Source organism: Polypterus senegalus, chromosome 2 (genome assembly GCF_016835505.1).
Source record: "Polypterus senegalus isolate Bchr_013 chromosome 2, ASM1683550v1, whole genome shotgun sequence".
Lineage (NCBI taxonomy): Eukaryota > Metazoa > Chordata > Cladistia > Polypteriformes > Polypteridae > Polypterus > Polypterus senegalus.
Window position 1 is genome coordinate 167,180,931 of NC_053155.1, and position 27,147 is coordinate 167,208,077.

A 27,147-nucleotide genomic window follows, 5' to 3' on the forward strand; every position below is an offset into this window, starting at 1 on the left:
GGGAATCAAACCTCGGACGTCGGCGCTAGAGGCGAAGCCTCTACTATTGCGCCACGGCATGTGGTTTGTCTATTTGAGAGTATGTAGATCGGGGTATATATATATACAGATATATATATATACCCGCGTAGTATGTTAAAGAAGTTATGAAAAAGAAAAGAGAATATTTTAAAAATAACGTAACATGATTGTCAATATACAGTAATTGTTTTGTGAGTGTTATGAGTGTTGCTGTCATCAAGGATTTGATTATTATTATTTCTTTCAATCAGGTTCGTATTTGTAGGATGTGTTGTGATCAAGTTACATTCCGTATTTGTCAATCATGTGGACTTGGCCCGGACACAGACAGACGGACATGTTGTAATCACCACCACACGTTTTATTTACACTATTTACAATTATTTCAATGGTCACACAGACCCAGTCACGTGCACAAAACCCCCCCAAAATACTCAGTCCTGGCCACAATGCCTCTCTTTGGGCCGCCTCCACACCTCCTCTGTGCTTCGTGCTGCCTCCTCCTGACTCCAGCTCTGAATGAATGGAGATGGCAATCATTGTAAAGATGACAGGTTTCATTCATCGATTCGTTTCTTACTGCATCAATAAACAGCTCGTCTTCCTCTTTATCTGAGATGTGACACACTGCATGCACAGGTTTTTTTTTACACTGTCTTCCTTTAGCGGGACATTGACTTTTTCCACCAAACGGCTGTATTTAATGTTAGCTAAGACCCGGCACTTAAAAGTTTCTCTCGCAGTTTCGCTGAGTTTGTGCCAAACACCACCCTGTCCATCTCATCTTCCTCTGCATAAGCACAGTCCTTCACCCGTGAATATTTAGCGGCAGTGTTTCTATTGGATTGCCGCTGACGAATTGCCTTATATGGGCAGGCACTAAATTATGTGGGAGGCGTATCTCCGCCTCCCACGGGCATCGAGCAGAAGTCTATTATAGTATATGGACGAAAAAATAGGTTCTAGTTATGACCATTACGTGTAATGAAACCTGCCCAACTTTTGTAAGTAAGCTATAAAGAATGAGCCTGCCAAATTTCAGCTTTCTACCTACACGTGAAGTTGGAGAATTAGTGATGAGTCAGTCAGTCAGTCAGTCAGTCAGTGAGGGCTTTGCCTTTTATTAGTATAGATGCAAATCCAGATATCTAGATATCATTGTACATCAAGTTACAAGTTGGTCTTTTTTGGAAAAATAAGGACCGAAGCGGTTCTGGAGGGCACACTGGCTTAGTGGTAGTGCTGCTGCGTTCATAGCAAGGGGAAAAGGGCTTGTGTCATAGGTTCTTTCTGCGTGGAACTTGCATGTTCTTCCCATGTCTGAGCGGGTTTCCTCCCACAGTCCAAAGATATGTAGGTTAGGGAGATTGGAAGTCCTAAACGGCCGTAGTGTGTGCTTGGTGTGAGTGTGTGTGCGCCTTGTGTGGGCTAGCACCCTACCCAGGTCTTGTTCCATGATTTGTGCCCTAAGCTAGCTGGAATAGGATTCTGCAGACACCCACATCCCTATTCAGGACAAAGCAGGTTAGAAAATGGCTGGCTGGCTGAAAAAAAGAGGATTACAAGGTTTGTGCAGGGCCCCATGCCTGCGTTTGCCTTAGGCCCCAAAATGACTAAATCCACCCCAGCGTAGTATTGTAGGCTTCAAAGTGTGTGCATTCTCTCACAGAATGAGAGCATCAAAGTAAACAACTAAAACACATAAGCTAAAGTTATGATGTACAAGTAGTTTAATTACTACAGATTGTTATTGCTCCAGTCAAAAAATTATTTTTAAACTTAAATGCCAGAAAGATTAAGGTTAATTGATGCTGTATTTACGCATTTTTCTGTATCATTGATGAGGAAATTGTTCTTTTATAATAGACATAAAAATAACATAGTATTAATTTTAAAATTCAAGTATTTGGTGCTCAAAGTTACTTTTTTCGACATGTCGTGTAGTGTGTTTCATTACTCAGTTGCACTCAGTGTTGCTTCTTTTTATATGATGTTCATACAGCACCAATAACTTTAGAAAACCCTCTGACAATACAGAGAGCTCCAAAATGTGGCATCTGGTAGAAACTGTTTGGAAGGAAAACCTGGAAAAGTGAATTTGACACTCCTGTGATAATATCTCAGGTAATAAAAGTGAGCTTTGTGACGGAATATATTGACTGTTTCCAAAAATAAACAAGCTGTGGAATTAAATTAAAAGTTCTCACTTTATGCCGATTTCTGTATCTGGCTAATCTAAAATTATTTATGTAAACAGACAGCCACACACATCAGTAAAAGAACACGTCAACACACTGGTCATGATAGGCTCATACAGGAGCCTTTTGTTCACATATATCAAACCAGTAATGTCACAGTCAGCAGTCTACTGCCGAGAGCAAAATAAGAAAGGTGTCTGGAATGCTTAGGAGACTTTATTGTATACTACAGACAATTTGTCTTCTGGGCCCTGAAGGAAGGTGGGTCATGCGCCTCTCACTAAACACTGCACCCCTGGTCATTCCACCAAGGTAGCTGTAATTTCCTTCACTGCTATCTGAAGTTGGCATGGATCTTTTCCTGATTGACATGCTTGCTTGTCACCCATGCCACCACCTTCTGTGTTTGAAACAAAACAAAGGACTGGCCTGTGCTGTTTTATTTTTTTCCTGTCAGCAATGCTGCACACCCACAATTCTGTACTTTTCTTTTCGGTCCCTGCTCTGAGAAGGACCCAAAACCCAATTTTAATAGGGCACATTATGCATATCATAGAATAAGCTCTCGATTGAGACCAAGATGAAAGTGCAAGTCACAGGGGTTCACCGTTAGCATTTTATATAAATATATATACATACACATACTGTATATATACTGTAGATTGATCGACTGAATATTTAAGTTGGAAAATATGATTATTATTCTTGGCAGCCAATTGAAAAAGGAAGCAGCATCTGACATTTATATTTTTGTTTTCTAATTATGATTTTTATTGGGAAAAGAATAAAAATGGGTAGTTATAAAATAATGAGAAGTAACAAACAAAGTAACAAACTCAGAGGGTGTGCAGCTGGATGCAGAATTTTGCAGAAAAAATAGGTTATGGTCTGGTATCAGTGTTGAATTGACTGATTTGTAAAATGTATTTAAATTAATTAGAAACAATATTTAAAAAGTAAATAAACTTGCATTTAACACTAAGCTAGTTTAATTATGTGGACAATATTCAGTACAGTTTGACTACGATAAGTTTCAGTTTTCTCAAACAAGATTGAATGGAAACAATGTAAAGTTTTGTTAAGTAATGAATAGGAAAAGGAAAGTATTTGACCAAATTACCATTAGTTAGAAATTAATCAATATGTTTTATTAGTTAACTACAACATATTATATGCCATATTAAAAAATTGAGTGGTTCCTTATAAGGCAATCTATAATAATAAAAGGCAAAGCGCTCACTGACTGACTGACTGACTGACTCATCACTAATTCTCCAACTTCCCATATAGGTAGAAAGCTGAAATTTGGCAGGCTTATTCCTTACAGCTTACTTACAAAAGTTAAGCAGGTTTCATTTCGAAATTCTACACGTAACGGTCATAACGGTTGATAACGGGCTGTAAATAATGCAAAAAAAGAGGCAGCCGCTTGGCTTGTCTAGGACGTTTGGACAAAAAAATGTAAAAGAAATAAAGTTTTCATTCACCTATTTTAGCGCCTCTGTACAGATTAACACGGCAGCATTACAAAGTTGTTTGCGTAGGTTTCAGCGCCAACATGTCCGAAGGGCTGCCTGGTGCCGATACTATCCACTTGCTGAGCCACAGCACCATACGTCACCGCAGTTCTAGACCCGCAGTTGTAGGCCCGCGGGTACAGACCCGGAAGTGGCGTCACATTCGTTTCAGGACTGACTTCGTAAAATTACTTTCGGCAGGTCTCGGCAAAGCCCGGAAAGTAACGTCGGGTCAAGGACCCGTTTTAGAAATTAAGCGATAAAAATGAGAAAGGATAAACAGTACATCAAACCAAATAATACGCATCATTGTGAAGTTCAAAGGGTTTCTGCCATCACGTCGTGTCATACATCAAACTAAACAATACGGATCGTTTCTGTGAAATAATAATATTAACATTTACATTGTGTTCGGGTCTGTGGGAACCATTTAACATGTCGGCAAAACTAAAATCATCGAGATCTGTGTTAATTGAAAATAGTTTTTTAGTTTACATTCATGAAATGAAGTATACAATATAATTATAATGTTTACACCACGTTAGAGTTTAGTAAAACGTTAATAATAAAAGTGATTGCGTTTTTTAAAATGTACTATGCATGTCTGCAATATTGTTCTAAATCAATTTAGAATTAACATTTAAGCCAATCTAATATTTTTAAATATGCATGTGAAGAAAACGGCAATACATATTCTACACTGAATTATGTTATATACTGTATTAACTGCATTATATAGAACTGCTCTAGTTTTTGTCATTTATTATAAACGATGGGCCATCAAAAGAAAAAATAATAATAATAATAATAAGAACACAATTTATTTATATAGCACTCTGCCCAGAATTCAGAAAGAACAACAGGACCGATATAACATTGGCTACAAATATATATCTCACTAAATAAAGATAAATACAGGATATACAAAAAATTCAAACCAAATAAAAGACAATAATCCATAATAAAATACAACATATAATACTACAAACACATCTTGAACAAATAACATAAATTGTGATAAAAATGCAAATCCCAAGTACCTGGACAGATAACGGGGGTAAACTGAAAGAAGGGGCAGAATGTCAGGTCTGTTTAATGTCTTCCTAAACAAATGAGTTAAAAAAAATAAATGGAGTCAGCTGATGTCATTAATTTAGGGAGGTCGGTCCACAGTCTGGGTGCTATACAGCTGAAGGCCCTGCTGTCACCCACAGCGTGCAGGTTAATGTGGGGCACAGAATGAGAGGACCATAGTGGCAGGGCAATAACAGAATTTGATATTCAGTCCTGAAAGACACAGGGAGCAGTGAAGGTGCAGCAGGATGGCTGTGATGTGCTCGCTGTTGGTGGTCCATGTCAGGACTGTTGCAATTGAGTTTTGAATCAGCTGGAGCTGTGATATAAGATTATATTATTATAAAATTAAGATAACTTAATTATTATATTATAAATTAAGGCACGAGGGTTGCCCTGGACATGACATAAGCTACATAGAGTCTGACAATGGGTCCAAGGATTTCATCCCGATACCTAATGGCAGTTAAGGTGCCGTTGTCTAGCCTGTAGAGGTCTGTGCATCCCTCCATGGATATGCCTCCCCAGTCTGACCATCACTGACCCACCACCGAACCTCTCAGCTGAACGAGGCACGCGACTGAGGCCGGTTTTCGTGCGCGCTCACGGTTTCTGACGGCCAAGTGCCGTAACCGCTGGAGGAGAGAGGGCAAAAGTGCAATATTTAAAGTCAGAGAAACCTGTTCTGAAGGATAGAAGACTCAGTTTTAAAGTGGCCTGCAAAAGGGAGAAAGTAAAACAGTACTCACTTAACCATGGCTAAATGGGTAGCCCGCAAGTCACTAAGACAGAAGAGTACGCGCGCTAGGGAGAGTAGGAACATATAAAAGCGGTGGACTGTACGAGTGCAGGTGTTGCTGAAGGGAGCACGAACCGACGTGTCTATCAAAAGGGCTCGCGATATAAAACCAGGATCCGAAATCTAGAGGTCATCTTTTGACTAGGTCTTCAAGCATTAGTTAATGTTGATCTGTGCTACTGATTTATTTAACTGAGTAGTGTAGAGATGTACTCTTCTTTGTATATAAAGTAGGTGCTTAGTTTTTCGTCGTGATCCATTTTGTAGCTGGACGAAGGAGGAGGAAGAGTTTTTATTTTTTGTTCTTGTCTTCACTTTTGATTTAGAAACCACTGTAAATATCATAACACCTGCACTGACTTTTCTTTTTGGAAGTGTCTTTGCATTGGACTTTGTATATATTTTATGGCAAGACATTTCTTTGTAAAATAGTTTAGACACTGCTGCAAAAAAAAAAAGATTCCTATTTTTGAATACTAATTTTTTTTGTCTGAGTCTCTCTTACTCTATCCTGTGGTTGCTCGGTCTCTTCTACTGTCAACCCAAGTTGGGATTAGTACAACAGGGTCCTTACCCAGGGTGTCATGCTCAGAATATTATTTGAAGTATATTTTGAGCTGAAAAATAGCAGTCTTCCTCGTTTTTAATGTTAGTTGACATGGTAGCAACCCAAAATCAAATATTTATTACACATTTTGTGCTCCCAATCAATATTATTCTCTTAATCTTTCAAAATAGCCATGGATTTGTTATTTAGAGAATTATAAAGATACATTTTTATTGACCAGAAATGAGAAAGTTGTTGTTTAAATGGCTTTTGCAGAAATATACATGGTTGTGTTGATCCATCCAGGTAAGCAGACAGTAAAAGAATACAAATCCTTTCTTTACTGGAAAAAAGCATGTTCCCCAGTTTTCTTGTCAAGATGAAGGCAGATGAGGAAGTAGTTGAAGAGCTTCTCTCTTCATGCCTACATTATCATTTGATTTTGTTCCTCAGGAACACAAGAGTGTTCTCTGATGAACATATAGTGGAAACAAGAATGATACTATGTTAGCAGATATCTGTAGGTCAATCCACCATAAAACCACTTTGTCACTACCAAGTGACTAGTTTTTATTAGTAATGATAAAATTTAAAGTAATTATGTCAATTAGATTTTTCAAGTTAAATAATTAATTTTAAGTACATATTATGTTGTTTTCCTCTATGTACAGATCTCTAAGTGATTTAATCCCAAATGTATTCCAGGCATTAAAAACTGTACTATATATGTTTGTGAGGGTTGAAAACGGTGGTTCTCGTGCATAGGTGCCACCGATAAAAGATTCTCTATCTTAAAATGCTTCCTACACTGGTTCCATATTCTGAGTGAGTTAAGCACTAATGGGTTATTAGTATATTGGCGATAATTTGCATTTATTGGGGTGCAAAGCAAGGAATATAAAGAGGAACTGCAGGATTTTATTTTTATTGCAGACCAAGCCTATATATGTTCATTTATTTGTGTCAATGTCCAGGTATTTATATGTTATATGTTTACTGCCCAGTAGTAAAACTGAAAGTTAGGTAGGGCCATGCCACCTTCTGTCTTTGGCCTTTGTAGGGATCGCTCTTTGGATACATGGATGTTATGAATTCCAAATAAATGTGGTTATGGTTGAATCTAATTTCGTAAAGAATGATTAATTGAAGTACTTTGGAATATTTTGAAATAAAAATAGAAACTTAGGAAGGATATTCATCTTAACAACGTTAATTCTTCCAGCTAAAGTGAGGTGAAGGGTTGACCATCTATGCAAGTCTTGTTTGATTTTTTTCCATACAGACAGCGAAATTTTGTTGATAAAGAGCTTTATGTTTACTTGTGATGTTTACCCCTAGATATTTAAACTGATCTGTGATGATAAAAGGGAAGGTGTCCAATTTAATATTGTGTGCTTGAGAATTCACTGGAAAGAGCACACCTTTAGTCAAATTAATTCTGAGAACAGAAATCTTTTGAAATTCTGTTACTGCTGTTAGGACAGTAGGCACAGTGTTTTCTGGGTCTAATATATATAATACCATATTATCTGCATATAGAGAAATTTTCTGTTGTAGTTGTTCTCTGATAATCCCCTTTATCTCATAAGCATTTTCACAGTGAACTGCCAGTGGCTCAATGGCAATTACAAAAAGTAGTGGTGACAAGGGGCATCCTTGTCTGGCACCATGTTCTAGTTTTTAGTAGTCTGAGTTAATGTTGTTAATACAAACTGAAGGTTCTGGATTGGTATACAGTAGTTTGATCCATGCACAAATGTTCGGGCCAAACCCAAATTTCTCCAATGTAGTGAAAAGGTAGTTCCTTTCAATCATATCAAATGCTTTTTCTGCATCCAAGGATAGTAAAATCTCTGGGATGTTTGACTATGCGGGTGAGTATATTACATTAAACAGGCATCGAAGATTGGACACTAAATGTCAGCCTTTAATAAATCCAGTTTGATCTTATGACATTACTGAAGACAGTACTTTCTCCATCCTTCTAGCTAGGACTTTGGAGAGTATCTTAACATCATTATTCAGAAGTAAAATTGGTCTGTATGATGCACATTGTAATATGTCCTTATTTTGTTTAGGAAGGACAGTGATTAATGCTTGACGAAAAGTTTGAGGTAGAATTCGATTGTCTTTAGTTTTTACATTTTAAACCTTCATCACTCAAAAACTGGATGTGATAGAACAGTTCAATCCAGATTTGAATTCAGCACCCTTTAAATTTTTAAAGAACACCCACAATTTTTGTTGGGAGAGAAAAAAGTTTTATTTTTATTTATTTATTTATTGCAAATCAATGTAATTACTCTTGTCTTTCTTTCATAATCTAAAAGTACATATAAAAACAATCCACTAGTGGAAAAATTGAAAATTATGTAGTGTCATGGCTGCCGCTGCTTTAGGTCACTGTTCAATTAATTAATTTACAACCTCTTTGCGTTTCAAATATAGTTTTAATTGCAAAACCAAAGGACAGGTTTGTTTGAATTGCAATGCAATAAAATTTATATAAAATGTTGGCAGAATAATCATTTTAACAATACTTTTTCTCTTTGTGTTTGTGGTTAAATTAGTGAGGTCGTGAGAGGCTGTTAAAATTGACCTTGAATAGGCCAACAAGCCACTATATAACAATAGCCCTGTAATATGGGAACTACTGTGATATTAATTATAAATGTATATGTGAAGGCATTTGCAAGGAATAAGTTACATTTTCTGAGATTAATCATGCATGCCTAAAATGTAAATTTTTAATGTTTTATACAGTAATGACTGTATTTAATTAACAGTTTATAAACTTAGCTATACTTGAGATGCCTTTTTTAATTTTGTTGGTGTTATCACATATCCATGATCAATGTGAAGTTTTGGGTTTGGTCAATCAATTCTCTTATGTTTTGTTTATTTATCTCACCAAATGTACTTTGAATGTTTACCAGATAATTCTGGCTGGTATCTCTCTAATTAAATTACTTTCTCTAAAATATTAATTTGTGCATAAAGTACTAATGTCTTCACCTACACTAGTAATAGTTGGCAAAGTAACCAATTAGAAAACAGAAACATTTTGATGAGACCTGGCAATTCAAATTAATAAGCTCACCAATGCTATTCCCTTAATTTCCCCATATTTTCAAAACAGTCTAAGTTTAAAAGAAAAGCCAAGTTTCTTTGTCAGAAAGACAATTTGAATAAAGTCTAATCTTTTACAAAGAATCCACTATCTCAGATGATAATAATCTAGGGGCATGCCCAACATAACACTATTCCACTTCTTATACTCATAATAGCAAATCCCATTAAACAAAATGATGTCAAAAATTACAAAACAAAAGAAAAAAGCACAACTAGAAGGTAAAGGTATTGTAGTTAAAAGTTTTCTTTGCGCCACTTAATACATAGTTGGAATTTTAATGCAGAATATAGTGATGCAGACTTAAGTGGCTTTGGGGAGCTCTTTGGAACTAATGAAACCCTGAACTAAAGTGTAATATTTCAAAAAATATTCTACAATTCTGATTTCAGAAGGAGCATGCATAACTTACTTTAGGGCTGAAAAATTAATGGTAAAGATTTAATTTTTAATAGAAGGTTTTAGCCTGTAACAATAATATCCACAAAAGCACCACTGTCTCTGTCTGCCTTTCTCCATCTTAGAGAAATTAAGGTGGTCTCTTGATATGTTTTTTAATACATGAAATGTAGAATAGGTGGTTCTTTTTCAAATTAATAATGTAATTGTTTATCATTTTTTCATATTGTTCATTTACTGTTGTGCATTTTTAAATACTATAAGTAAGGATCATGACTAAATCATATAGTATGAATATGCATTCTTAAATCTCTTTAGTGGCTTTCCATTAACTTTGAAACACATTTTTACATTAATGACTCTGCTTCTGTTTTCATACTTAAATTATGTTTCAGGACATCTTAATTTTCCATGATGATTTCTTTTAGAAATGCAGCACCTTTAGAAAAATGGACCTGGAATGATCATACTGTTGATATGACAGACCCCTCATCAATGCCAGTATTAAAATTAGTCCTGAAGAATCATTATTTTAGCATAGTGTTCTTTTTTTGTATCTGCTGTTCATGTTATCTTTAATATATTTATAAATGATTGTTATAGGCTGTTATTAAGTGTTTTTCATTTTGTTTCTTGTCTTACTGTTCTGTGGTGGAAATTGATGGTGTTCCTGCCACCAAAATTAAGATAGTTTTCCTGTCTTAATTTATGTGTTAATCATGGAATGGGACCTTTCAGAAGCAGAAAAACATTTGAATCACAAGTAAGGTAATTTTCATCATACTATAGCATAAAATAACTAGCCATTCTCTAATAGTATTAGCTTAAGGAGCTTTAACAGCCATTTATTCATGTGTTTTTTGATATCAATTGATCCATGACAAATTGGCAGTGAGCTGGGGCATCAAGTGCAAGGCAGACACAAATGTGCACTCATCCATATCATCTCACACTAGGCATATTTACAATCAGTACACATCAGTAATTCTAAATTGCATGTCTTTAAGATGTGAGTGAAAATCCATATTGAAAATATATGCATGATTTACTCATATCATGTGAACTCCCATATGTCTCATGCAAGTACATTACACTTTCAATAAACAGCAGTATTGTGGATTCTTAAGTAGTATATACTGTGTCTAAAGGAGATGTGTAGTTGTTTATTAGGACAATAAAAACAAAAACACTTGTGCATGCATATTAAATACCATAATATAGTATTTTAAATCTGGTCATTTTGGAAATCAGGAAAACTGCATATAGCATATTAAATGTGTATAACTATTGACAGTTTAATTTGATATTAAAGTTATTTTTGAATTTCTTAAGCTAACTGCAGTCTTCAGTAAGGCTGTTAAATATACCAACATTTTTGTTCCCCAAGTAAAACATTTCAATAAAACTAATCTATACAAAAATGAAAATGATAGTGTTATTTGAGAGGAAGTATAAAAAGAATTAAAAGCAACTTATTTTCCCCAAATTGTTCTCCACTACAAAGAAGTGAAAACATACTGTGTCAGGTGTTTCATTTACTTTCAGTCATTCACATTAAATGGCTGTATCATCCCTACTTACTGTAGCAAAGTGTTATTGTTTATTTTAGTGAGTAATATTAAAAAACTGGCTTAAACATTATGAATACAATATAGAATGTAACATTAATTCAGAACGAAATGCACAAATTCGTCTTGCATACACAATGTATTTCCTTTTGTAAATTTAAACCTATCTAGAGAGAATGCGACACTTTTATTTGTAATACTGTACCTTTTAAGGTGGTGCTGGTGGCTGCTGCTGAGGTGATGGCACAGGTGACTATGGACCAGGCTGATATAGCTGCTGTGGTTGTGAGAAATAAAGTTGTTGTGGATGGTGACAAAGTGGTTGAGATATCTAGTGAATGAAAAACAAGAACACAAGCAAAAGAAACAAACAAACAAAAACAACTTAAAGATGAAAAATTAAAAAAAAAAAACACACACAAAGCACAAACAACATACTAAAGAAACAAATGCATAAATTGTGATAAATTGAACTTTATAACAGAATATACTGTTCTATACAAATTAAACAAACAAAAATAAAAATAAAATTAAAACCCAGGTCATATAAATAACAAAAGTTGGGAATGCATAGTTGTTGCAGACTCTAACCTCTCTCTCTCTTTTCTCTCCTAGGATGTGAAGCGAAAATGGAAGTGGAAGATCGCCAACTGTGAGCCGCTGCACGTTGTCAATGAACTCCAGACGCGTGACAGATGCCACTTTGGGAACAGAAAGCTCACCTGCTAAAAGAGACCTCCTAAGATCAACACGACTCGACTCGACTCGGCTCGATAACATCATTCCTGCACTGTGCCACATGCACACTGGGCCATGTGAATTTTACCCCCACACCTACTCGAGACAACGATGGAATCTTGCTGTTTCAGCAAGGCAAGCAGGGGCTCAAGTCCAGATCACCTCCATCATTTCAGGTAAGTGTCATCATACATAACTGCTTTGACCCTCTCCGTTCTTCCACTGTGCTGGCAGACTTTGGTGATATACTTGTACTCAGTATTGCATGCCCTAAATGTTAAACTGTTTTTTCTTGTTTTCCTGGTGCATACAAAAAGAGCCTGGACAGTCATTGAGAAGCACAAGGACGAGACTTTTGGACCATCGTACTCCATGCAGGTCTCAACAACATTTGATACTGATGAGTGTCTAAAGACAGACCTCGCAGCATTAATTCAAGACACGAAGGAGAGGTCCCAACTGCAAAAATAATCATTTCAGGTTTGCCCCTGGCTAGAAGGATGGATAGTCTACAATCAATTGCTGGCATTGAATAACTGGACTAGCGGCTTCTATAAGAGACAAAACATTGGTATTGTGGACAACTGGGATCTCTTCTGGGAAAGATTGCGTTTCTTCAGACGAGATGGTCAGCATCCAAACAGATTCAGTGCCTGGGTCATCCCTGAAAATATCTCAAAGGTAATCTATCTTTCTTGACTACGTAATTTTAGTCCTAATGTTTCCTATAATGCTGTGTTAGGATGTATTAATTCTGTAGTGAGTTCACCATTAGATGTGTACTGTATTAGCACTATAATAACCAACCATAGTCTAACTAAAAAACCTTGGCAAAGCGGTATAAAAGAATAACTTAATTAATTCTTCGCCGATAGACTATACACTAACAACAGATTATAGATTAAATACAAAATCCGGATGAAGCAGCATAAACGCAAATAACTTAATTATCATTTCAAGCTGCTGTAACACTCCCATTCAGCTTTTCTCTCCCGAGACCTTAAAGTGGCTTTACTAAATATTAGAGCGTTAATCAGCAAGTCCTGTGGTGGGCTGGCACCCTGTCCGGGGTTTGCTTCCTGCCTTGCGCCCTGTGTTGGCTGGGATTGGCTCCAGCAGATCCCCGTGACCCTATAGTTAGGATATAGCACGTTGGATAATGGCTGGATGGATGGATAACCAGCAAGTCTTTTTCCATTAATAATCTTGTTAGTGATAGGAAAATCGAGTTTCTTAAACTAAGTGAAATGATGTAGCTCAGCTCTGATTGTGCAGCAGAATTAGCTTTGTTCATTCAGTTTGCCAAGGCAAAATAGGTGGCGGTTTAGCAACTTGAGCCGAATAAGCAGTAAATATGCCAGTTTTAATACTTTTGCATCTGTAGAGTATCTTGCCATGGTTATTCAAGGTATGTTGAGGTCTCTTGTATTGACCGCTTATAGACCTCCTAAATATAATGCATCTTTTATTTATCTTTTATTTTCAGACTTGGCATCTATAATAATAACTAACTATGACAGATTCTTAATTGTAGGTGATTTAAATTTTCACATGTATAATTGGTGTGAGCAAGAGAATTCATGAACTTACTGCAAGCCTTTGATCTGAGAAAGCAATGTTAGCCAGCAAACACATTGGGAGGACACTGGATTTAGTGATTTCAAAAGGATTAAAAACTGATATGAGGCAAGTAGTCGTTACTGGTATACCAGACCATTTTTGGATATAATTTGATATAGAAATACTGATAACTACAACTAATGAGAAACATATTGTTAAAAAATGTTATTTTGATACATCCGAGGCTTCAGTGTACAGTAATTTTCTAAACAATCAGTCCGAATGTAGTGCTTACCTCAATAATGCTAATAGTGTAATTAGTAAGGTGGAAACTTTTAATGTTAAGGTGAGAGCTGCAGCTGACACAGTGACCCCTGAAAAGACAGTTAAGAAATCCTCCAGCTATCATACCTTGGAAGACCCAAATAGTGTCTTTATGATTTAAAGGGAACATACCGGAGAGCTGAGACTAAATAAAGAAAAAATGATAGTCTAATATGAAATATTGAAGGCAAAAATAACTGAATATAACAACACAGTCCTCCTTAAGAGGCAATCTTATTTCTCTAAAATTCTAAATGATAATGTTGGCAATCCAAGAGTTTTATTCTCAACTATTGATCATCTTTTAAACACACCTCAGTCAAAGGAAGGTCTCATAAAAACTACTAGAGAAACTTGTAAGGCTTTTGGTATATTTTTTAAACACAAAATAATATATATTATATTATATAATAGATATTAGAAATAATATACAGTAGTACATAACCCCAAAGTTAATCCTGTTGAACCACAGCATGCCCTTTTATGCAAGTTAAATTCTTTCACTGGAATAGATCTACCCAAATTAAGTAGAATACTTTGTCAGCTGAAACCCTAAACCTGCGTCCTTGAACCTGTAACAAAAGATTTTTTCAAAGGAGTCTCCAAAATGTGCTAATTGATAGTGTTCTTGACATAGTGAACTCATTAGAAAAGGGGGTCTTCCTTGACTGTCTAAAGACTGCAGTTGTTAAACCACTGCTCAAGAAAAATAATCTTGACTCCTCAGTCTTTGTCAACTTTACACCAATTTCTAACTTGTCTTTCTTAAATAAAATTCCAGAAAAAGCAGTTATTTAGCAGTTAAATGAGTATTTAACTAAACATTCCATTCTTGTCAGGTTTTATAACAAATCACAGTAAAGAAACTACACTGGTTAAAGTAGTAAATGATTTGTGGATTAAAGCATACAGAGGCCGTATATTTGTTATTGTTCTCTTAGACTTGAGTGCAGCTTTTGACATCATAAATCGCAGTATTCTTATAAATCATCTTAAGGTGAGCCTCTCTGGCAGTATCTTAAATTGGTTTCAGGCATATTTAACAAGTAGAAAAGTCTTTGTTAGTTGTGGTGATTATATTTTGGTGATCCATGATATTGTGTACAGTGCACCACAAGAATCTATTCTTGGTCTTCTGTTTTTTTCAATCTACATGCTTCCTTTAGGTCAGATTATTTCAAAGTACTGTACAAGGTGAGCTACCACAGTTGTTCAGACGACATACAGCTTTATTTATCTACAGCCACTGATGACCCTGATGCTCTTGGCTCTCTGATCCAATGTCTTAGCAATATTTTTGACTGGATGAGCAGAAACTTTCTCAGACTTAAAAATAAAAAAGAACGGTCTCAGTGACTAGCAAATATGGAAATAGCAAGGGTATTAGGAATAAACTTGACCCGGGTCATAGTCAGCAGGATCGAGGCCTGGAATGATAGCAGACTCAGCCAGCTTGGTGGATTTAGTCCAGTATCTCACCAATGAAGTGACTCAGCTACAACTGTAATACACCAAGCTGCTGGATGCCGTGGCATAATGAGAAGCCGTCGATGTGTACCAGGGAAGATGAGGACAAGGGCCCGTGCTGAGACTTGTCCCAATGAGATCATGGGACAATGTGGAAACATACCTCCTGATTTATGAGCGTAAGGGCACCTAACAACAGTGGCAACAATGTGAGTGTGGACCCTTTATCCACTGTTTTTGACAGGTGAGGCACAGTAGGCCTATTATGACCTGGAAGAGCAGGCCACTGCATACTACTCCACCTTGAAGTGAGAGATGCTGGCCCGCTATGGTATCACAGCAGCTTGCCAGGCTCAGCGCTCTAGGGACTGGAAATTTGATCCCTAATGCCCCAAGAGGGCTCAAGCTTTCATTCTGTGGGCTGGATGGCCTGCTGGCTCTGACTGGGAGAGAACACGGAGGAGCACATAGTAAAAATGTTGGCCTTAAATTTTGTGGTCCACATCCTCCCAGAAAAAAAGTGCTTTACAAGATGAAGAAAGAAAAAAGAAAAAATATAAAAATAAAATTAGGCAATACTAGTTAACAAAGAATAAAGTATAGTTCAATGGTCAGGGAGGACAGAAAAAGCAAAAAAATCTCCAGAGAGCTGGTGAAAACAACAAAATCTGAATGGGTTCTGAGGCCACAAGACCGCCCAGCCCCCACTAGGCATTCTACCTAACACAAATTATCTAAATCAGTCCTCATGGTTTTCAGGCTTCACGTGGAAGAATTAGACAACGATGGTCATGTGGAGCTCTGGCCTTCAATCAATCAATGTAGGGACTGCAAGGTGCTTTGATCAGGTGGTGGTGGCGCAGATTGCCACCACAGAAAACCAGAAAAAGAACAGCAGAGAAAGTGGGGTTAGTAAGAATTTTGGAGAAAAAATCATAATTAAATGAATATATAGAATATCAGGGTTACACTAAAATGAATATATGAGAAAGCCAAGTTAAAATAATGGGTTTTTAGCTTTTAAAGTGCTTAACTGTATCAGCCTGGCGAATTTCTATCGGTAAGCTGTTCCAGATTTTAAGTGCATAATAGCAGAAGGCCACCTCACCATTTCTTTTAAGTTTAGCTCTTGGAATTATAAGCAGACACTCATTTGAAGATCTAAGGTTACGATTTGGAGTGTAAGGTGAAAGGCATCCCGAAATATAGGACGGAGTGAGATTATTTAAGGCTTTATAAACTATAAGCAGTATTTTAAAGTCAATTCTAAATGGCACCGGTAACCAATGTAGTGACATCAAAACTGGAGAGATGTGCTTGGATTTTCTTTTCCTAGTTAAGATTCTGGCAGCTGCATTCTGCAGTAGTTGCAATCGATTGATGTCTTGTTTGGGTAGTACTGAGATGAGTGAGTTACAATAATCTAGTCAACAAAAAACAAAAGCGTGGACTAATTTTTCAGCATCTTGCAAAGTTATGAGGGATCTAACTTTTGCTATATTCCTTAAGTGAAAAAATGCTGTCCTAGTAATTGATTAATATGCGATTTAACATTTAGTTCAGAATCAATAATTACCCCTAAATTGTTTATCTCTGTCTTGACTTTTAAGCCTAAATTATCAAGTTTATTTCTAATACCCTCATTATATCCATTTTGCCAATCACTAAGATTTCTGATTTCACATTATTTAGTTTGAGAAAATTACTACTCATCCACTCAGAAACACAATTAAGACATTGGGTCAAGACCTGAGACAACCACGAAAGATGCCGAGATGCCTCCTGCGAGGAGGGAGCAATCGCCACTACTTCTCTGTGCTAATACTGTGGTGAACCAGGTATACGGTGGCTACCTGGCCCCAAAGAAAACTAAACAGGGAGACACTATGTTAAATTGGAGCAATAAAACACGTAAAGAGGTGTCCAAACAATATAACCCATTGGATCATGGACAGTGGGAAAACAAAACCACTATAACCAAGCCATTCTCTTTGGCCCAAGCCTTCCTGCACATTCAGTGTCACAACCTGCCTGCATCCTTTAAATACAAGCAATAGAACAATGATTCCTTGAAGCATGCAAGGAATGCAGTCGCCATCTTCAATGGTCAGCCTTCCGATGAGTCCATGCATTCGCTCCTCTTCTTGTCCCTGAGCACGATTTTTGTAATGGGTGGTGAAAAACCAGGGTGAAATTCAGAATCAACTCCTTGTCCCCAGGCCATACCATTGGGAGATATGTGAGTTGCTCATGCTTGCATATTAGAGGTTGTAGTAAAGTGAGGATTTCGACTGACTGGCGTTTTTTAAATAAATAATCGCCATACTCGTGTCTTCAGGTGGGGGCATGGTAGTGTGATGAGAGCAGTTCCCGTGTGCGATGCAGGAGCAGATGGTCAAGCTCTTAGTGCACAGGTACAGGATCGCCTGTGACCCTAAATGCCGGGAACTGATGACTGCTGCAGCTGTACCATGTCTTCATTTTAAAAGGGGAGCACAAGTGCGAGGGAGAAAGGAATGGAGGTTAAAGGGAGAAAGAGAAAGAAGAAGACAGGAGGTGGAAGGAGTCGGTGCGAGTGAATGAGTGAGCAAGTAGAGACAGGCAGTGGTGTGGAGAGCCCCTGGAGAGGAGCAGGTGGCCAACGCCTAGGGAACTGCTGTAGTGGGATCTCTCTAGCTGAACAACTTGGGGGAGCTGGAGTGATCAGGTGGCAGCAGAAGTCTAGGAAGGCAGTGGGAGTCAGAGCCTTGGACTGACAGCCCTATTGTGAGCGCCATGGCATTTGGGGACCCAAGCGCAAGTCCAGAGAGGGAGTCTTACTGTAGCCATGTGACAGGAGGGACCCAGACTTGTGGAAGATCAGCTATGTCTGTCGCTAGGGCAACTCCTCTGATGCAAGGCCTGCACAGCATAAGCAGAGTAGCTGCCAGATAAAAGAAAAGAAAATTTTCCTGCCAGATGGTCTTAACATTGTTTTAATTAATTAATTTATTCTTGCTGTAACTTCCACCTCACCTTTATTATATCAGATTTATTTAATGGACATTTTGTGCACTGCACTTTTCCAGCACTTTTCTTTCCTTGAATTGCTTTAATAAAACCACCGGGCACTTTGCACCTTCCCTTTGCTTTGTACGCTGTTCTCATTTGCCGAGCTCCTCCCTTGGTAACTTTATTGGTAGCGCCGGGTTGAAGAGGCTCCCTGTAGAATCCGGTAGCATTAAGCCAAACCGCATTGTCACAGAAGCACATTTGGGTGCTGACAGCTCCTACCTCTTGTCTTGTTCGCCTTCTGGATGGTATTGCAGGCTTCTACGGGATTCTTCCCTTTTAAACTACTGGACGGCAGACAGCCCCAGAGACTGCTCAACCTTGTTTGGGAGGGCTAGGAGGAAGAGCCCATGCTGCCCACCCTTAAAATTATCAGGTACATTTCTGAGCTATACGACCATTTACTGCAGCTCCACCCCCTGGTGAAGGAACACCTTGAGGGTGCCCAGCACTCGCAGGCCTGGCTGTACATTCAGATTTCCCATCTTTGAGAATTCTGTCCGGAGAACAGGGTTATGGTACTCATCCCCACATCACACTAGAAATTCCTGGCCCAGTGGAAAGGGACTTCTAAGGGCCTCATAGATTACCTAGTCTGCCAGCTAACCAGGCAGCCGAAGAAGTGTATCTACCACATCAACCTCCTGAAACCCTGGGTTGACTTTGACTCCAGTGACTCCACGGCCACTCCTGCTCTGTCACTCTTTATGGACGCTGGACAGTTAAATTACATGTACACCCTTAAATCTCAGCAGAAGAAGGAGCTGTGATCACCATTGCAGAAGATGTTATTGATCCAAAACCATGATGGACAGCGCTGATCACTACTCATAATTACTGAGCCAGGTGTTGTCATTCACGAATGTTCTTATTGTCTTCTGGAGGCCAAGAAGCCAGAGGTGGAGCTGGAAATACATTGCAGGCTGGAGGTGGGTGTGATAGTGGCCAGTCACAGGCTGTGGTCCAGCTTGATCATGTTAGTCCCAAAGCCCAACGGGATTTGGAGCTTTTGCAATGAGTTCCGTCATCTTAATTAGGTTTCCTGCTTCAACACCTATCCCATACCATGGATGGATGACCTCCTGAAGCGGCTGAGGAATGCTCGATATTGACATCACCCTTGAAACGATGAAAGAGTACTGGCACATACCTCCAATGGATGCGGCAAAGAAAAAAAAACAGCCTTTAACACCTATAGTGACCACTGCAGTACCACGTCCTACCCTTAGTTGCACTGGGCCCCAGCGACCTTCCCACATCTGGACAGACAATGCCTATAGTGCTGTCTTCCTCGATGACACTGTCACCTACGCCACCTCCTGGGAGGAATACCTATTGCACGTCATGAACAAACTCTGTGCCATTCATAAAACCAGCCTGGCTATGTAATGGGTGGAAGACTGATCAAGTTGCAGTGGTTCAAAGTTGTTGCCATTTGCGACTGGCCCCAGCTGCAAATAAAGAGGCAGGTGTAAACTTTCCTGGGATCAGCAGGATAATACCATAGGTTACTGCCCCGCTTCTCTGAGCAAGCTGTGCCTTTCACGAACTGAAAAGGAAGAAGGCGCCAAACACTGTGACGTGGGCCCCAACAACAGAAGCTATGTTCTGTGACCTAAAAACAGCTCTGATGTCCTCCTTTTGTTAACCCCTGACTATAACTATAACTAAGTATACTAGCACTTTGTTTTTCACTTTATAAGCTGAATTCCTTTCTCTTTCATGACTCTGCACAAGCTTATTTGCTGTATTTGTTTAGTTGTGCAAGGTTTTATGAGCTGTAATAATGAAATACCTCAAATTTAAGACCTACCCCAATTTTAAGTATTGAAACACATGAAAAAGTGACGTAAATTGAAAGCAATACGGTATACATATGCACGCACACACACACATACATATACTGTATATACTGTATTTACGCATGTACCACGCCCACATTTTTTCCCGAAAATTAGTATTAGAAAATCAGGTGCGTGTCATACACGAGGAAATGTAATTCTGTAATGTTTACTTCTTCTGCTTTACCTCGCTTGCTCTCTCTCTCGCTCGCTCATTCTCTCTCTCGCGCTCTCTCTCGCTTGCTCGTGCGCTCTCTCTCTCTCACTCACTTGCGCTCTCACTCTGTCTCTCGCTTTTGTTTTTGAATCAGTTTGGCGTCATCATTCAGCATGGATAGTAACAAGCATTTACGCTCCTTCACAGCGGGAGAGAAACTAAAAGTGATTTTGGAAGCAGAGAAGATAGGAAATCGGGCAGCAGGTCGCAAGTACGGTGTTCCAGAGTCCTGTGTTCGAGATTGGCGATGGAAGAAAGAAAAACTTTCGTCATGCAACAAAAACAGAAGGGGATTTCGCGGAAAACGTGCCCTAAACGCTTCCTATACAATCACAATGTGCATCGTACATGGGGCAAAACGATTTTTGCGATTTTCTTTGTAAAAATTAGGGTACGCATCTTACATGAGGGCGCGTGGTACACAAGTAAAAACGGTATATATATATAAATTCACAGTACATATATTGTCACACACGTGTTCATGGGAGGCAGCTAAAGGGTTTGAGTAAGGGCAATTCTGAATCAGACCAGGGTGTGACAGAGTGCACTGATTCTTTTTCTCCCTTTCCTGTAGACTATTCACGGGAGATTCCACCTGGCCCTGTTGACATTACTTCCAGGTCCAAGCCTATGGAGGAAGACCGTGCCAAATCCGGCCCCTTTGATGTCACATCCGGGCTCGAGCCTATGGACCCTTATGAGACCCTTATGAGCCTGACCCCTTTGACCTCATTTCCTGTCTTCTCCTTTAAAAAGCCTCCACCTTTCCTCTACTCCCTCAGTTCTGTTTTGGACTCTGATTTGTGCACACCTGTGCTATCTTTTGCTTGAAGTTTTGCAGCCAGGAAACTAATTATACGGGTGGCTGCCCCAAACCTTGCAATGACTTGTGGTCAAGTCTGTGACAATATACAGTATATATATATATATAGTACATATAAATACATACACATATATACATACTCATACCTATCTATACTGTATATACATACTGGATATACATAGATAGATATGCAGTCAAGCATGTGCACTTAAGGGACATTTCCTCCAGCTTTACCAGCACTTAAGGCACTGTCCACACCTTCCACATAACGATCAAGAAGACATGGTTACTCTCTCCACTGCTGATTCCTACTCTATGCCCAAAGATGTCCCATTTCCTTATGGCCCTCAAGTGGATTAAGTAGGTTTGAAAAGGCTGTGTCCATGCTATCATTTCTGACCTTCAAATATCATGCTACATATTTACAGTATATGAGAATTTCCAGTTGGGATTTTGGGGGAACCATTAGGTTGCTTTTGATAATTAAAAAATTGTTTTACAGCCTGCTATTTAATTGAATGAGCCACCTACTTACAAGTTTTGAAGGGTACAAAAAGCAACAATAAAAGTAATTTGTGTAATTATAGTACTTGCCCTGCTGATGAAGAAAAACCTCTGTTTTGAGGATTCAACTCACAATATATGAAATAACTAATTGCATTCTAATACTTTCTATTCAATTTGCATCAGCTTACGGTTTTCATTTAACACTTTAGTTAATTCATAGTTGTATAATCAGAAGACAAATCTTATCTCTTTAGCAACAGGAAGAAAAAAGTAATTCTGCTTAATCTGAAGTGGAAGAGAAGCTTAAGGGCTCCCAAAATAGCATCCTTACTCCCACAGGAAAATATATTAACGCTATGGGTAAAGTATGGCTTGATGACAGGAAGCACAACCTTTTCCTGCACTGATTAGGCACTGGCAGGGAATAGATTATCAGAGTTGTAAAACCATTCAGAAATGACACTTGAATAAAAGTGAAAGTACGTAGTCAAATTTTTACTTTAACTGAAAAAAGAACTACTTGAGAAAAAAATATGTAAAAGTAAAAAAAAAATATCTGCTTTCAAAAGTACTCAAGTATCAAAGTAAAAGTACATTTTATAATAATCAGAAGGTAAAAAGGCTTTGCCTTGAGAATGCAATATATTTTATTTTTAGACAGCACTTGCACAATATTTTTGCTACAGATATGCACTACCGAATAATGAATCATGCAAATACCATGATACCTTTGATTAAAACAGAACTGCAGTCATTGCCACAGTGATTCCCTGAAGTGTGGTACTGGTGAGTGCGGATATGACTTACACTATGCCTCCCCTACTGGGATACCCAGCAGCGGTAGACGAGGCACCCCTACTCCATAGAGAAGAATAATAAAATAAAACACAAAAATAAGAATTAAGTAAAACAGCTCATAACCGCATCATTTGAATAGATAATAAAGAACAGAGGGATCATCACAGATTGGGTTTATTATACTGTACTTTAATGAAGTAAAGATGGATTTTGGAAGGGCAAGTATTATATTTAATAACAATTCACTTAAGAAAGTTATGGATTCCTTTGCTCAATTTTGTTTTAAAATTATCCGCTCGAGCACTGATGTAAACAATGGAATTATCCATCCATCCATTTTCCAACCCGCTGAATCCGAACACAGGGTCACGGGGGTCTGCTGGAGCCAATCCCAGCCAACACAAGGCACAGGGCAGGAACCAATCCCGGGAAGGGTGCCAACCCGCCGCAGTTTGATAATACAGTGTATATATACATTCATATTTTAATGCACACCTATAGACATGCTTACTTAAACACGCTTCTTTAAATTTGAAGGAAAATTCTTGAAACCAGAGATTTCTTTTGGTGCTGTCTTTAAATGCAACTGAGGGAAAGAACACATTCAATTTCCATGTCTGAACAGTGAGCAGGAAGCATGGGAATGATCATTTAAATAAGTAGTTTAAGGTGTGCTTTTATAATTTTATTATTGAATGAAATAAAGCATTCTATTGGCTAGGTCTGCGCAATGCTAAACGATAACCTACGTTGACAATACACCTAATATGTCTCTTTTATGAATTTATAATAGTTTTGTTTGTGTAACGAGTAACGACTTGCTGGAAAAGAATGCCATTTGACCTAAAGATGTAATAGGGTTTAAGTAAAAGTAGCCCTAAATGAAATTTACTCAAGTAAAGTACAAATAGTTGAAAATGTATTTAGGCTGTTATTTTCAGCCTTCAATTACTGCACTAGAAAGCCACTCTATAGGTTGCTGTGGAGAATCATAAATGAAATAGAGGGTACAGCAGCATGTATAATTACATCAGCTTATATTACTGCCTTTGCAGGAAGTGTTTGTGAAATTCGACTTTGGGGATACAATAAATCAGTTGCTGAGGGATCATACTACAGTAATTGAAAAGTTTTACCTTGAGAATCTTACTCTACCTAAAGTAATTCATTGCTTCACTACTGGTGCTGTTAAATTGAAAATGAACAAGGGGGTGTGGAAAATAAAGTTATGTTCCTCCAAGGAAAAATGTCCATGGATTTTCCAGCTAAATTGAAAGACTCTTGTTTTAGATGTGGTTTTAGGTAATAAGTCAACAAACTCTATCAAATGCCCTGCTGCAAAGGATAAATGTAAACGCTGTGAGCAGATTGGCCATTTTAAAAGATACTGCTACTATGCTAAAAAGGCAAACATGCAGAAAATGAAAATACCAGAATTGACAAAGCAGAAACACAGCAATAACTAGAGTATGTTGGTTGGCACCCCTGAGACCTTTTCCAAACCCATTAAACCTGTTGTTAATATGACTAGCCAAATAATCAAATACAGCCTAGTAAAAACTGTATTCAACTGATAATTTAAAAGCTTTTAAACAAAATTACATTAAATAGGACAGGGGGATGAATGTAAAATTCTTATATAAAACAAATACTTTTCAAAATATCTGTGGTGTTAATGTCAGCAATAACATTAGAGATTTTTATCTTATGTATCTGATGTGCCTATATTCATATCATGAATGATATGATTTAAGTAATGTGCCATTTGTGAACAAAATGTTTGGGTGACCAAATATTCCCTGTCAGTATGAGAATTGCCATTTATTTTTTATTTAAAACCTCTATCAGCACTGATTAGAAGTGGTCACTTAATCAGTGTGAACTTTCAACTTCAGGGTGCTGTAAGAGAAATGATGTTTTGTCATGATTGGTAGACAATGTGCAAAGGTTTGTAAGTGATTCTGAGTCAGGAAAGCAGAAACAAATTGGTAAAAAGAATTGTGATATTTTATTAGGTCTGGAAATCAAAAGAGCTATGTAAAATAGACAAGTAGTTAAGAAACAAAGCAAACAATAAGCAACTGGAAACAGAGTCCATATCATTAAGGAAAGAAAGTAATTTGAAAAAGTAAGTAAAAGGGTGACAAACAGGAATAAGAAAGTGGCAAAAGTACTTAAAACACTCAGAATCCAAAAACAGGCACTTTATCTAAAACACATAACTCTAGTGTCCACTAAATGCTGGCATTCATAAAGCCATTAAGGACAATGTAACTGCATCATGTAACTGCAGTCACTAAACAATAGATTAAGGTGGGTTAGTGTTTTTATTTGGCCTGCACTGTTCATGGCCACTTCTTGTCAGCTATTTTTGGCCAAACCCTTGCATGCCACTTAATGCAGAATCTAATCAAGGCCCAGCTGTACAGAGGGTGACAAAATCATAATTTTATCCAAGTAGTCTTATAAACCATAAATGAATACATTTAATTTAGGCCCTTTAAAAATTGACTAGTCCAATATAATCACAACATTTCATACAATGAAAATATAAGAATTACTTCAATATTGAACAATTATTTATGTTTACTCTATCTATGTCAGCCTATGCTGAGGGTGCTATATCCCATTCCACTTAATTAAACAATGTTTTTTATTCAAAAAGTCAACTCTAAAGAACTTTTTAGTGAGCCAGAAGTGAACATCAGTTCATAGATGGCAGTATACAATAGAGTATGATATTTGCCAAGTTTTAATGGAAGTTTAATTTAAACTCATTTGAAAGATTTTTATATTTTTATATTGAATTAAATCATTCTTTAGAAAAACATTCAGCCTAGAGTTGCAGTCATGTTGTTGTGTTGATTTTTAGTTTTATTCTGCTATGTCTGTCTTCTATGCCACTCTAGTTGTAGAATGATGATGATGATTATTATTGTAATTATTTAGTTTTTATGATAAATGAAGCACTCTGGAGTATCAATTGAAGAATTTACAGTACATTGGTTATTATTTTCATCAATTATTATTCCAAAAAAAACCAAAAATTGCCTACGTTGTCTTCCAACAAGTATTCAAAACCTCAAAGCTTTGTTTACATATAAGCATTGCTGTGGCCTTCTGCTGCTGAATCGTTCAATACCAATAGCAAAACTGTAAACTTGTGCAATACGTATTGTCAATGTTAAGCTATTAAATGTGGCAAAACTGAACTATTATTATTTGTACTTTAGACTGTAATATTTTTCCCCATTTTCAGAAATTTATGACACGTCGCGTCTTTGATTACAGTCCAATTACTTTAAGAGTGTAACAGATATATAGATATTAAGCAATGATCAAAAGTATTGTGCATACATTTGGTTTTATAGCTACTGCAGTTTATGAAAGTGTTTCTGGTTGTGATTGTTTCTGTTCTTCTGTTTTGGGGATATTTTGTTTTGATTATGTTTAGCTTTTGGTTTAGTTCTCTGATTAAATATAAGGTTTGCTTCAGTTCAGTTTCTGAGCTTTCTTTGAGTTTAATAAGTAGTTGCCTTTTTGTTAATTCTTGGTGGGCTGGTTTTGGTGTTACCTTTCTTTGTTCATTATAGGAATAAGCTAATTTCAGTGTTTTGGCTAAACTTAACTTATTCTTTTTTTTTTAACACTTATTTTTATTATTTCCATTTAAGATTTGAGATCTGAGTTTGCAGTAGACAAGGATTAATTATTTTTCGATCTGTTCACTTCTGACAGAAAGACTTCAAGTATTTGTCTTGTATTATTAAGAAAGGATAATCAACTACAATTATTCTGAAGGGGTGTAGGCTTTCATATTCCCATATGTTAACCTGTCTTAATTGTTTGCTAATTTACAAAAACTTGACAAAAAGACTCTTCTTCAGGATCCATGTAGTGGGATGTAGTTATAATGAAGAGTTAAGTATTCTGAAGAAAAGGTACAGAAGTGTTTTAAATCATTCATCAGCATTTTTGGAAGGTCATGGTCTTGCCAGATGAGACAACTGGAGTAGGAACAAAACTGTATGTGAAAGTGGGAGCCAGGACAGACATAAAGCTCCATCCTGACAATCATCTTTGTAGATAGAGAGATAGATAGATGGACGGACGGACGGACGGACGGACAGACAGATAGATAGATAGATAGATAGATAGATAGATAGATAGATAGATAGATAGATAGATAGATAGATAGATAGATAGATAGATAGATAGATAAAACCTTATTTGTCCCTAGGGGGAAACTGAGCTTTTTACAGATGCTTTTCAAATAAATAAATACATAAAAAAGCTTAGTTAGTAAGTAAGTAAGTAAATAAATAAATAAATGTGCGCACACACTTTGGTCTGAACACACATCAGAATGTCTATAAAGCAAGAAAATTAAAAGAGATTTTCTTTTAATTCCATTGCTGCATCCTCCAGGAGGTCCAGAGTGTGTCCTATAACTGAGCCTGCCCTTTAAATTAGCTAGTTGATTCGGTGGGCCTCTCTTGAAGTGATCTTACTAGCCCAGCACACCACAGTGAAGAAAATCACACTGGTCATTACAGAGCTATAGAAGA

General features: G+C 37.4%; 1 protein-coding gene across 1 annotated transcript in view; it reads right to left on the minus strand.

Annotated features, from left to right (window-relative positions):
- LOC120524434 (cell adhesion molecule 2-like) overlaps positions 1-27,147 on the minus strand; it is a 481,595-nt gene that overhangs the window by 35,440 nt on the left and 419,008 nt on the right. The window contains exon 10 of the mRNA XM_039746287.1: positions 11,459-11,584. Coding sequence (XP_039602221.1) covers positions 11,459-11,584 — 126 coding nt within the window. The remainder of the gene's footprint in view (positions 1-11,458; positions 11,585-27,147) is intronic.